Source organism: Antedon bifida, chromosome 6 (genome assembly GCF_963402885.1).
Source record: "Antedon bifida chromosome 6, ecAntBifi1.1, whole genome shotgun sequence".
Lineage (NCBI taxonomy): Eukaryota > Metazoa > Echinodermata > Crinoidea > Comatulida > Antedonidae > Antedon > Antedon bifida.
The window spans coordinates 18082876-18096500 of NC_136231.1; the positions used below are offsets into that span (position 1 = coordinate 18082876).

General features: G+C 33.1%; 2 protein-coding genes across 2 annotated transcripts; one reads left to right on the forward strand and one right to left on the reverse strand.

The window, feature by feature from the left end:
• Nucleotides 1-308: 308 nt before the first annotated feature.
• Nucleotides 309-7639, reverse strand: LOC144844468 (mitochondrial substrate carrier family protein S-like). The gene is made up of 9 exons (XM_078701404.1): nucleotides 7498-7639; nucleotides 6746-6899; nucleotides 6180-6248; nucleotides 4909-4971; nucleotides 4077-4149; nucleotides 3928-3975; nucleotides 3368-3507; nucleotides 2004-2069; nucleotides 309-1324 (listed from the first exon to the last, which is right to left on the reverse strand). Exons 1-9 carry the CDS (start codon nucleotides 7553-7555, stop codon nucleotides 1150-1152), a joined length of 846 nt encoding a protein of 281 aa, XP_078557530.1. The 5' UTR covers nucleotides 7556-7639; the 3' UTR covers nucleotides 309-1149.
• A 2213-nt stretch (nucleotides 7640-9852) lies between these two features.
• Nucleotides 9853-13312, forward strand: LOC144844809 (G-protein coupled receptor 54-like). The gene is made up of 2 exons (XM_078701876.1): nucleotides 9853-9997; nucleotides 11889-13312. The coding sequence occupies exon 2, from the start codon at nucleotides 11889-11891 to the stop codon at nucleotides 12996-12998; it is 1110 nt and encodes a 369-aa protein (XP_078558002.1). The 5' UTR covers nucleotides 9853-9997; the 3' UTR covers nucleotides 12999-13312.
• The last annotated feature ends 313 nt before the right edge of the window (nucleotides 13313-13625 follow it).

Sequence of the window (13625 nt, forward strand, 5' to 3'; positions counted from 1 at the left end):
TGTTCTGGTCTAATATGTCTGGTTTTCTGGAAAGTCTGGTATTCTGAATGTTTTAATGTTAAAAGAGAAATTAGGACGTTTTGGACCTCAAACTTCTGGGTGAGTTTCTTGTTTTCAGAGAGTCCAGTATTATTATTGGGAGAGTCAACGGTACTAAAAACTTTAATATATCATAAACAAACATACAGTATCATGGACATAATACTCATTTACTGTATAATATTAATTTGGGTTCATTATATTAATGTATTCCCATATAATAATTATGTTTATAACTTCAAGAGACTTACAAAAGCTGAGGCTTGCCATAAAAATACATTACTGTAATTTGCATTGTCATAACATATTATATTACACATCCTTCAGTACTGTATTAATAAATATTTAATATCTGTGCAATCTCTTAATGTACTCTAAAAATGAATAAATAAATAATTTAAAATGTGACCACGCTGTTAAGTATATCATAAACAACACAAAATATAGGGATCAGGTATTTACAATTGTCCACGGTACATTTGGTGGATAGAATAATTGCTGAAAATATCTATAAAAGAATTAAATGTTGTAAAAACATTTCTTATTAATATCATGGCAGCATTCAAATTTAGTAAAACATGATACAGACCCCATTTATACTTTGATGATTTCAGCCGGCCTAGGGCTGGCTACCAGGTCGGCAATCAATAAGTTAGGCCGGCCCTGGGATGGACGCAGGCCCTTGGATGGACTCAGAACTGGACCACCTTTCGAGGAAGTTCAGAAGCGGCCTAGGACAAAATCACAAATGTAAACGGGGACTTAAATCTGATTGCCGACTAGAAAACTATCTAATAACTATAAAACTATGAAATATTACTACACTTATTACTACTAATATTTACCCTGTTTTATATGTTTAAAAAACAAACACACTATAGCAAAATGACCAGCCATATGTGCCTGGTATTTTACAAATACAGTAACGATACAGTACATGACAAAAATGGAAGCAAATGAAATGGGGTTAATTGGGTAAGGGGAAACTTATTAAAGAAAATAAATTAGATGAATAGATTAAAATAATTGTTTAAAAAGCAGACTTATAAAAAATATATTGCATTCTGAAGTTGGCTTTTTACATAAAGTTTGGTTTTAAGCATTAAAATTTCATTTTCGTAAACCCCACTCGGTTACAAGTCTCTGTGCATTCATCATGACCACCATGCTGGTGCCATTTGATAAAAAGCTCCTGATAGTCCCTGGTCCAAGTCCTCGGTAGAGCGCAAAGAAACCTCCCCGTTCTCGTATCACCAGCTGCATTCTTTTAAATACAGGCAATTCTCTGAGAAAATGATATTTACAATGTTATAAATATATATTGTTAAACACACAGGACATTCCTTTCATTATGTTTGTAAAAGTACTCAGTGTGAGCAATTTCCTAGTTTCCTATTGTCAGTCATTACCTCAGTAGTGATGTGGGTTCTACTACCACAATATAAGCAGATGTGATACAAATACAGTAATTAAACAGTTTGAGTTGTTAATAATGAATTATGACAATTTTCGTGCAGTGAGATTTTAATGATGAGGGCAGTGGACACAAATCTAAAACATAATTTCCATGGCCCTAGATTGTGAGGGCGTGTGGCTCAGTGTGTTGGACATTGGACTACTGATCGTGAGACCGAGGTTCGAATCCAACTCTCACCGCATTGCTTGTATCCGTAGGCAAGATACTTTACTTACGTTTGCCTCTCTCCACCCAGGTGTATAAATGGGTACCCGGTTAGATCAAGACACAACTTTCCGCTGACTACTATCTGCATTATGGAAGTATGTTTCCATACGTGTTTGATCCAAAAAAAAAAAAACTGGGGTAATAATGTTCAGCGCATTGAGAGCTTGCTTATATGCGCTATATAAGAATGAACTATTATTATTATTATTAAAATAATACTGAATTGAATTGAGTATCTTATGATTGGATACAGTTTTGGTTCAAATACTTCTATACTCACTTTCCATAATTTCCTTGTACCTGATTCTTCATATATTCTAATGGCCACACAAGCCACCAAGCAAACGTTTACAATGTTAAGGAAAAAAACTATATAATGATATAAGTAGAAAAACCAGCAACATAGTACACAGTCCAACAACGGGAAAAAGCCGCCCCAATCAAGGTTCGATTCTTCAAATCTGATTGAACAGTTTTTATAATTTTATAACACCCTTGGTGAAGTATAGCGAAGCATCACTAGTATACAAATAATGAATGTTTATGAGTGTAATGGTACAAATAATGGCATGAGGTGAATGATGAAAGGTTATATCAACGCCGAGTTGATATTACCTTTCATCATTCACCAAATGCCATTATTTGTACCATTACACGAATATTAAACATTCATTATTTGTTTTATATAACATCTAAATAGATTCCTGTCATTTGAATCAAATATAAGGTAGCCCTAGCCAAGCGGCCTACATTTCATTCAGATTGATTAAAACGGTAACATTTGGTTTTTAATATTACAATATTAAATGTTATATTTATATGGATTTTGTAAACACACCTACTTTAGTGTTAATTATGTCAACAAACGACCAAACAATCCTATGCCTAGCAAGGCTAAAACGCCTAGGCTATGCCTAGCCTAATACTAACAGGCCAGCTAGGCTAGACCTAGTAGTAGTACTAGATTGGCTGAAAGGCAAAACTTCGACAGACAATTGGAACTTATCTTGGCTAATTATGGTTTTTCCAACGATTCCACGTCTTGTAGGATGTACCCATTAATTAATCAAAATCCTAAAAACGATCTAAAGCTAATTTAAATGCCTTTTTGAATGAATTAGTACATATTATATATCTCCAAATCGTACACAAAAATCTGCTGCTGTTGCATATCTCGCGGTGGTGTTTACAAACAGAGGCAGGACGACAGGTGGCGCTGTTGTATTTCAATGTAATTTTTGTATTCTAAATTTTTTTCATCCGCGAAACTTTTTTTTTTTCGTACACAAAATGTTTAAAAAAGTACTATTAAACGATCGTTTAATAGTGCGTACTATTGCACGCCATGTGACCCACAATCGTCCAATCAAATGACAGGAATTTATTTAGGTGTTATATAATACTTGATATGCACACATAACAGAGATGAAATTAATTAGTACAGTCAGGGGGAAAATGGCAAAATGTTTCCTACTTTCTAGGATTTTTATCAGATAATCTATATTGTTTTAATAACTCTTGTAACATGACAACAGTGCTGATTTTGCCATTTTTTCTCTAACTGAGTAGGCCTATATTAATTTACAATTATTGATTCATAATATATTAATATATAATAATTTATATAAAGTTATAAAAGGATATGTTGCAGCACATCCAGAAGCCAGGAATGGTCCAAGAATAGGACGTTTAAAAAGATCATTAAAATGCCTTCGTCCAGTGTCAATTAGTATAAAATATGTACACATTAAACCCATAGTGCGACACCACATAACACCAAAGCCCTAAAAAGAGATTAAATCAGATCTTGTAAAATGTTCCCTTCACACAATGCTCCCTGTTGTGACCGTGTATCCAAAACAATAGGTCATAGGTTGACTGGCTTTGTTCAGATTTTTTTCGTACAACAGATTTCTTGCATTGTAATTGTAAATCAGTGTACATAGCACAATACATATTTTGAGGACTGGTTTAATCAGGTGTACTTGTCCACACACCCCCTCCCATCCCCAAGGGCTAGAGAGAATTGTGAGGAGAGTGTCTACACAACAAATCGTTTAGGTGGGGAGATTGAAATTGTATGTTCATATTGTCCACTTTCAAAACATACATTAATTCTTATTGGAAATATGTCATCAGAATACATACAGTATTTTCAATTTTACTCCATAAACAATAGTGATATTTGTTTTTGACGTACTTACCTTGTAAAGACCCCTAAACTCCCATGTCTGTTGTGTTTGTCGTCGAACCTGTTGACAAATTTATAAATTATTTCATAAATGTATGAATGCTTGTTGAATAAGAATTCTTTAAATTTAAATTGATTAAGAATAAAAATTGCTGTACTAACCTTTGCTAATTCTAATGGTGTCTCTATTATTGCGCGTGCAGTTGAACCACAGGCCCCAGCGATACAAACTCGGCTAAAAACACCAAAAACTTAAATAGTTAAAATTTGGTTTGCCAAAATACAAGACTGTCATGAAAAATAACCAAAAATTCAGTAGAGCACCAGTATACCTACTGGACCAAAACAAAGTGTCCCCTAATTAGGAATGTCCCTTGAATATATTGTCCCCTAAATAAAGACTACTACTGAATTTAAAAGAATCAGAATAATTTTATTAATCTCCAAAGGAGAAATTCATTTGCTCTGAGTTAAAACAATTAAAATATGTATATATATAAAAATATCAATATCAGAAGCTTAACATAGAAATGATTATTATAAAAAGTACCATAAAAACAATACATAAAAAGAAGACATGTACAAATAAAAATATTTAGAAACACACCCCAATACTAACATTCATAAATACAATTAAAAATATCATTTTCGTCGTCATTATTGTAATTATTATTACTATCACTATTTTTATATAATTTTTATTTCAATGTATTACTGTGCATTATCTCATATAATTCATATTGAAAAACTTGATGCTCATTGGGACAAATGAATAAAGATAATGATTGGTGCAGGAGTATGGCAGTCGCATCCTACCACTTCTGATCAGCCTATCATGAAGTGGATGACTACCGTATTATCATCTAGGATACACATGAACAGTCTCATCACACAGGTGAACAGACTCAACACTTTGCAGACTAGAGCCAGTCAAATTAATATCAATACTTTCTTAATTTCTTAAAAGAAAGGCTCTAAACTTATTTGTACTTACACTTGGAGGCCTGCAGTAAGAGGAATTTCAGTTTTGGCCCATGGTGTATCTAAATATGTGTACCTATCAAAAGCAAGAAGTTATAGAATTTTAATTTTAATATTATTATTTTTTACAAAAAATGTAACCTCTATAATAATAAATAAATAATATAAATATAATAAATAATATTTGACCAAGAAAAGAACCAACAAATGTCACTATTTTCTCAGTCAGTAATGCAAAACATAAAAAAAAAAATATGATTTGCGATTGGTACATGGAATAAAAGTTAATTTAAACAGTAGGTGTGTTATATTATACAGATATTGCCTGCTTAGAGGTGAAATATAAGATTTGACAAAGATAAGATGTCAAATCTTATATTTTACCGATAAAAGGCGATATCTGTTATATTATATAGCCAAGAACAAGTCTGCTGGGTTGGGTGAAGCTAGGCTAGGCCTCCTATAGTATTTGTATTGTATGTAAACAAGCCTGCCTAGACACCTTACCTTGCGAAGAATAATATACAGATAATTACTAATTAATGATTCCTTGGCAATAAAATATTCACTTAGGCCTAGGTCGTTTAAATTAACAGAAGAATTTCCATCAATAAGCCTATTAATAATAATATTATAATCAGGTAGGCCAAATAAACAATTCGTCTTCTTCTCTTCGAGGAGCCGAATCACCGGATGTTCAGCGCGTACTAGTTACTAGGTTACTACCGTGAGTATTGACCAATCACAAACGGTGTTTCATCACATTTAGGGAGGACTAATAACAAATGAGGGCGCTATGTATGCATAGTTTAAATAGTTTAGATGATTAATTTCTTCAAGCAACTTCCGTGGCGCAGCGGTTGAAGCGTTGTCTTGCGATGGAGTGACAATTCCACCCGAGTTCAAGATCCAGTAGATGACTTTTGTGTGTTGCCACACGAAAATTACACAGTCAATATCATTGAACTCGAGAATGTATATGTTTAATGACAGGGGACACGATAATTACGCGAAAATTACTCAGTCAATATCATCGTTCTCGAGGATATATACGATTTACGATCCTCGCAGCGGTAGTCATGTGATGCAGTTTCAACCAATCACGTTCACGTATTTACATAGGCTATGTAATATAAAACAATAATGAATGTTTTGCATTCAGTGAATGAAGAGAATATTTCATAGACTGCTATATTTAACTCAGCTGTGCCTCATTAATTAGAGAAGTTAATCTTTTAAAGTTTAAATGATTTAATTTACAACTTGGATTGAAGCAAATCTTACACTGCTTCAAAAACAGCAAACTGCGTTGATCTGTAGATTCCTGAGCCCCAAAGTGGTGGTATTGCACCCCTGAAAAAAAAAAGAATTTTAAAAATTATTTATAAAAAAATATTACAAAATAATATAGTGTTAAACAGTTTGTATTCAATGAAAAAACAACAACAAATTGTACTGGTGAGTGGATGAACCAATCTTTAGAGTTATTAAATTATTGCTTTGTAGGAATGCACTGCTTCATGTTTTTGGTAACGTATCATTTCATGAAATTCTCCAACATGACCTCGAAAAAAGGTCAACTTACTTTTTTTATGCACAATGCATTGCAAGCTTGTAGCCAGCATTTTTACAGAGGTTTTTCGTTTTTTTCACAAAATTAGAAAAAATCATCATGAGGTAGTTTAGTTTGGCATATTTATCACACTTCCACTTCAGGAAAAGGGGGGTTCATCGTTCGTTCGAACCCACAAACCATCTGGCTACGGGCCTGCATTAAAGCTTTTAGGTAACAGCACTCTGAAAACAGTTTGTTAACAAATTTAGGACATTCACAGTTACACTAATATTACCTATATAAACCAATGAATCCCTGATTACGGATTGTTTTTGTGAATGTCTTGTACATGCCTCCACTTTCAAATCCAGCCTGTGCCTGCATCTTAGTCTTGACCGTGTCAAAGGGATGACCAACACACACGCTTGTGAGACCATATAGCACTCCGACTGTAACATAATATATTAACCGATTATTAACCAATAAAAACTGTGAAAACGATATTTAACTGATTCCGTTTGTGGGAAAAAAAAAGATAATTCAAATAAATGCAATAATTTTAAACTTTGACCTGAAGTACAAATCATTGTGCTGTGGGCGCTTAGTTGTTCGGTGATGACTGATCTGATTGGTTAAAAAATCAACTGATAATTTTTGTATGGCTGCGGAAACACTGCCATAGTCACAATTCCTTTTTTCATGTCTTTAATATCTTTATTTATTATATTTTAAATTACCACACAGATTAGATAGAGAAGTCTGTGGAAAGTAACGTTATGGAAAAATGATTGGTGTCAGAATTCATTACCACCAATAAACCTGTAAATAACAAGATTTGTTTAGTAGACACAGATAATGAACTTACATATAAAGTCTGGACCACTTAGCCTAGGCCACACCGTACACCAAACTCACATGCCCGCTGTAGGCGCGAGTAAAGTATGCCTAGGCTAGCTAGGACCTAGCCTAGACTGTACTAGGGCCTAGGCTAAGCTAGATGATGTTGGGAACAATTCAAAATGTAACATATTAAATAAGAAGTGTTACCTCCTAAGCCTATGGCTCCTTCCTTTAACCAATGTGTTCTTTCTTCATTATGTGTCATATTGCCAGTACTGGCTGTATTTTATAATTTCTGATGCTAAAAAACTTTTATTTTTTAATACTGGATCGCACATGTGGTATTACATGATGCGTTAGTGCGAAACCTTACATTAGGCCGCTAAAAAGTGACTTACGATCGAACGTTTGTGATTGGTTGATTGTTTTAACACATACATTATTAATACATAAATATTTAAAAATATTTATGTATTCAAGATTTAGATTGATTTGTTGGTTGTGTATGATGATGAATCAACTTTCTATTGATTAATATGATTGGAAATGTTATCTCATCGATCGTTATTGTAAAAAATGTATTCGATCGGTTTGTGGCCTATAATTTATTAACCCCATAAAATTGTTCAGCGATAAATAATTCGACCTGATTTTGAAGCATAATCATAAAAACAGGACAGTTGACTTAATGAGACCATATTTATTTTCAATATTCTTACTATACATATCATATTACGACAAATCGAACACTTGCACTATAGAATTAATATATATGTAGATTCAAACGAGTACTCCTAACATGCCAGGAGGAACAATAACATTAGTGGTTGTAATGATAGTTAAATAATCATGCGGTATACTCAATTTCCATATTAATGCGCTAATCAAACCAAGTCAAGCCAAATTGCCTGCTATAATGTCATGAAATTTAAGACTTTACTTTAAATAAGAGAGGTCATCTGTTAATACGCTTACTTATTTCATATACAATCTAATTTTCTTTGAATGGATGTCATCATCCTTAATTATGTTATGAATGTATATAATATTGATAATGTAATAAATTAAGAGTAAGGCTATACCGTTGGAATAAACGTTCAGGGGGGTTTAGAGGAGACGTTTATTCGAAGGTGGGCGTTTATAATGTAAGTGGCACAATTTCCCAATTCAAGTGTTATTGTATATGAATGCGGCGAAGTGTTTAGGCCTATACAAAGGGGGAAAATACACCTCCGGAGTGATTCTAGGAAAGAGGAAGTGAGTTTATTCCACGATGTTCATACATTTCAAGGGAGGGTACGTGTGTTTAAATAAATACGGTACTTGGAACGAATAAAACGATTACCGATTTAGGCAGAAATACAGAAAATTAGCTTCACCGCCAGAAAGAGTATAAGAGTAGGACCTAAAGGTTATAGTGTCGAATCTAATAAGTAATGGGGATCGTATAATAGTCAGGGTTTTAAAAAAGTGCTTAAAGAAATCTTGTTCTTGTTTGCGATGGAATGGAACATTCCGATACATTACTTTACTCATTAATCACTGGTGTTAGGCCGAATTCTTGGAACGTTTCTTGTAGGATAGCGTTTGATGTGTGACGTGCCTGTAGGCAGTAAACATAGGCCTGTTAGCACGCTGTCAGCTCCCTACCAGCTGCTGTTACTGACAAGTAGGCTACCGAAGATTTATTTTTTAGGTTATTGGAACATGACGAATTGACGTTGAAGAGGAATGACCTAAAGAAGAATGGCCTAAAGAAGAAATGACATGAATAGTTCATGTTATTCCACGTCCATCTATCATTATTGATGTTTTTTCTTTAATTCTTTCCTTCGTTTCTTTGTAGTTCGTTTAATCGTTCATTTTCTTTATATTTTTATTACTCTAGTAGTAGTAAATCTGCGGATAGTTGACAGATTTGTAAATTATGAAATATGGACTCGGTTTGTTGTATATTAATCATATGGCGCCACAATAGTTTATTATGCAATAATTAAGATCGTAAAAGTATAACACTGATTCAATTCAACATCATCGGCTCTAGTTTTTTTTTCGGTTCGAAAAGGCTAAAGCCTGCCACAAATTCACTTTTCTAAAAAGGTCGCCTTCCCATGAGATATCATTCATTTGTTTAATGTCCCTCTGGAATCATTCAGTCAACAAACTGGAACCCATGAAACACAATCTTGTGTTGTCAAGTGCTCGATTTCCTTCCAAATAGCGACGTAACGTTATGTAAACCCAGTTTTAGTTCACGCTCAGGTCATGGATAAAAATCGAATTCCGTGAACGTATTTCAATTTTTTATTTTTTATTTTGGTCTGGTGCGTCCGGAAGTTATTTGTGGCCCACGTAACAAATTACAATCAATAAATTGAATCAGTTTCAAAATTAGAATTATATGATTGTAATAAATATACAGTGACTGAACGTCAAAGAAGCCGACTTGTTTAATGCATAACGGGCCAAATTTCATTATAATCTCCACTCTTTCATCAATTGTGATAGAGTTGTGTTACCTTCAATCAGTCCATTATTTGCCCCCAGGAAATAAGCTCATCTTTCAAATTATTGGTTAGGAATTTCGTCATCTCTTCATGGAAACACGAATCACTAGCATACCAAACACAAGTTCGTCAACAACACAGTTGCTGTGTGTTATTACTGTCAAACTCTTATCCGAAGGCATCAACAGTAAGAAATAATCGTAAGTTATACTTATTTGTTATCTTTTATGTAACTTATTATAGTTTTAAAATCATATCATGGTGTTTTTAATCATGTTGTATTTATGTGAGGGTCCCTAATGATCAATTTCGGCTGGAAGGACCAACCTCGTAAAATATTATTGAAATAAAATAAATAATGTTATTATCAACGTAGCAATACAATGAAGTATAAACAACAATATATCAGTTTGTAAACTGTACCTTTTAATTTAATTTTAACTCGATTGTTTGGAGAAAATAAAATTATAAATAAGACTTAAATACAAATATTAAACACTGACTTTGTTTACATAGGCATATCGACTTTGAACCAGGGGATGAAACGTTAGGCCTAAATGTCACAATGTATTATTAGCCTTAGTAGGCCTATCTGGCTGAGCATTTCGTAGAAAGGTATCAGCTCTTCTCACATTGTTCAAAATGTTCAAAATTATTGTCATCAAATGATGATTGTGAATACTAGGTTTTATATTATATAAATAGGCTAACCTATTTTTTTTTCACTTTAAAAAATATGATTAACCGTTAATGTGACAACAACAATTGATAAATAAAGTTGAACTTCGAACTCCGAGAATGAATGTTCTATTGTACCGGCCTTATTCTCACTTCTAAACCTACTTTTGACGAAACAAAGATGGAACATGATCATTATTTATTTAATCTAACCTCCGAGCTCTCTTCCGATTACCACACAACCGAGACAGAACACCAATCCATAATCAAATCAACCCCCTTATTCTTACGTCCCGCTTACGTCATCGTAAAAACAAATGTATAGTTTATATATTAGATTTTGTAAAACCAAAATATGACACCAAATAAATACTACGATGAATAAAAAATAATTGAATAAACACAACAAGAGACTTACACGTGTCCTTTAATTGATGACTTTACTCTTACATTTAAGCGTACAGTATACAGTACTATTTTAAATTAACATAATATAATTTTGTTACGACTATTACAAGGTGCTAAATAAGATGCTTTTTATCCATAAAATGGAGATTTTCCATAACTAGTAGGCTAATGGGAACGAGTACGTTTTATCATAGCATAGCATAATGATTCAAACGTCTTTTCCACTAATGGGTTCTGCTATAACCGTAACAGTTATTGCCATTGTATGCATGTTAAGAATAAGAAGTAGATGTTTGCAGGATTGAAAATGACAACAATTTAATGTACTCACGTCTACTCTGAAATAAAATTAAGTTCACAATTTTGCCATTTAGGCAAAATAGAAAGTGTTTGCAGAATTGCAATGGACAATACTCACATCTAATGAAATACAATTTAGTTAAAGTCAGGAATATATTAAAATATGTAGACTTGTAGGCTACAACAATAATGCATTGATACCTTTTACTAAATGAAAAAACAAAAATGTAAAACACAGAGGAATAAAGCTATTAAGGACCATTTTTTTAAAACTTAAGGGCCTAGTAATGTACCGTAGCCAATGTTTCTAAATAAGAAATATAAATAAATAATTGAGCACAGTTTACATTTTTTTTCTTTTTTTGCTCTCTGATGTTCTTTTTCATTCGACAGTATTATATTTGTTTTATGTGTGTATTCAACCTGAATATTCTAGCAATGTTTTCTACATTTTACAAATACAATGATTCGAATTGATTGATTAGTTGATGTAGACCTACTAATAATACTTAATACATCTATATAGCGCCTTTTCAATAAAACTGTTCAAAGCGCTTTACAATACATACGGTAGCATAGTAATAATAATATGACACATATATTATTAATTAATTATTATATTAATTTTTCTACATGGCTTAGAATAATCAAAGCAAACATGATTAAAAAAACTATAATCGACAATTTGATGTGTTTTTTGTTTAGATGGAGACTACGTTCTGGAATTCATCAGGATACGGAGCAACTAATGTTTCAACTACCGAGGCAACAACAGTGTGTGAAAGGGTTTATCACGACCAACTAAATTATTACATGTATTCAAGTCTGGACCGCTGGTTTCTATTTTGTTTCTTGCCATCAGTCGTCGCCATTGGTATAATTGGTAATATCATTATAATTACTCTTATCACGAAAGACAAAAGTCTTCGCACATCCCCAAACATGTATCTACTAGCTCTAGCCGTATCGGACATTATTTATCTCTTGTCGGAAAATCTACGAGGCTGGCTCCAATATGCCACTAGCCCTGTTCAAGCCGATTCATCGGGTATACCTTTTGGTGTACTCAAGTTTTTCTTGTTTACACGTAGCTCAAGTATTTTAGCATCGTGTTTTATCATAATAGCTGTAAGCTTTGATCGTTATTTTTGCATTTGCAAGCCCATGAGATCTTTGACATCTACAAAGAAAACAGCAATTAAAGTATGCATCGCTATATGGGTGCTGACGTCTTTATACAGTAGTCGTATGTTCTTCACTGCTCATCTGGATAAACAGTGCATAATATGGCCTGAAAGCGATGGGATAAACTTTCCGGAATATGTAATGTATCTGTATTCATGTGATCCTACAAGAACATCATGCGAGGCATTGTTTGTAACTGAGCAGCTGCTGGTTCTTATAGTTATTCCAATATCTATCACTCTACACATACTTATGATCATGGAACTGCGACGTGTTGGCCAAGATCGTATCTCAGAAGATTCCGCACGAGCAGCGCACGAAGCAAAAGCCCGTATGATAAAGATCTTGATGACAATTGTGGTGATATATGCGTTCTGTATGGCACCATATCGGCTGTTAAACCTATTCCAACATTTTCTAGATCTAAAATTACCAAGTAATTTTTGGACTATATATTATATCAACCGAATCCTAGCCAGTTTAAACAGTTCGGTAAACCCGATTGTTTATGGATTAATAAGCAAGAAGTTTAGACACGCAATAAGGAATATCTGCTGCCCACCGCAAAGTTTGGTGGCAATAAGATCTAAAAGACGGTCACACAATGCTACGGTTTGCAGCAAGATTTAAATAATAAAAAGTCCAGAATTGAGATCCCTGGTCCGGATTGCGTCCAGCTAGTTTTGCGTGAGCATATGTGTGGTCAAGATCTGTTTGAATAGTTTTCAAATTTTAAAGAAAACAAAATGATACAAATTTTTATTTTTTAAGTATTTAGGTTTTATACTTTTTAAGTTACTTTTCTTATTAATTTCAAAATAATTTTCGGGAAAAACAAGTGGATGTAAAGTTCAGTTTTTCTTTTATTACTGTACTTTCATCATTTAGTTGTGTAGTATGATTTATAATTGTTGTATATTGTATACGTGTTGCATTATGAATATTAAACTTTTACCAGCATTCAATGTTTATAATTTATATGTCTTCCGTGTCTTTTTAATTAACTGTCATTTATCTTAAACTCTGTCTACACTATCAAACTACTTTTACAAAAAAGTGTGATATGCCCAAATATGGTACTGATATGCTCAAATATGGTAGTGATAATAGGCCTATATATATTTGTCACATAAAGTTTGATAGTGTAGACAGGGCTTTAGAATACATTAAAGATGTATTGTCCCTTTGACTAATTCCAAAAAAATAAAAAATAAAAGATTTCGAAAAAAGGTGGGTCATTTTGAAGTATCATAATAG

Excerpts from the sequence above, each read along its gene's own strand:
- LOC144844468 (XM_078701404.1), bottom strand. The coding sequence starts at position 7,555 with ATGACACATAATGAAGAAAGAACACATTGGTTAAAGGAAGGAGCCATA. Across the intron at positions 3,508-3,927 it reads AGTTTAGGGGTCTTTACAAG|GGCTTTGGTGTTATGTGGTG; the intron begins GTAAGTACGTCA and ends ATCTCTTTTTAG. Across the intron at positions 1,325-2,003 it reads GTACAAGGAAATTATGGAAA|AGAATTGCCTGTATTTAAAA; the intron begins GTGAGTATAGAA and ends TCATTTTCTCAG.
- LOC144844809 (XM_078701876.1), top strand. The coding sequence starts at position 11,889 with ATGGAGACTACGTTCTGGAATTCATCAGGATACGGAGCAACTAATGTT.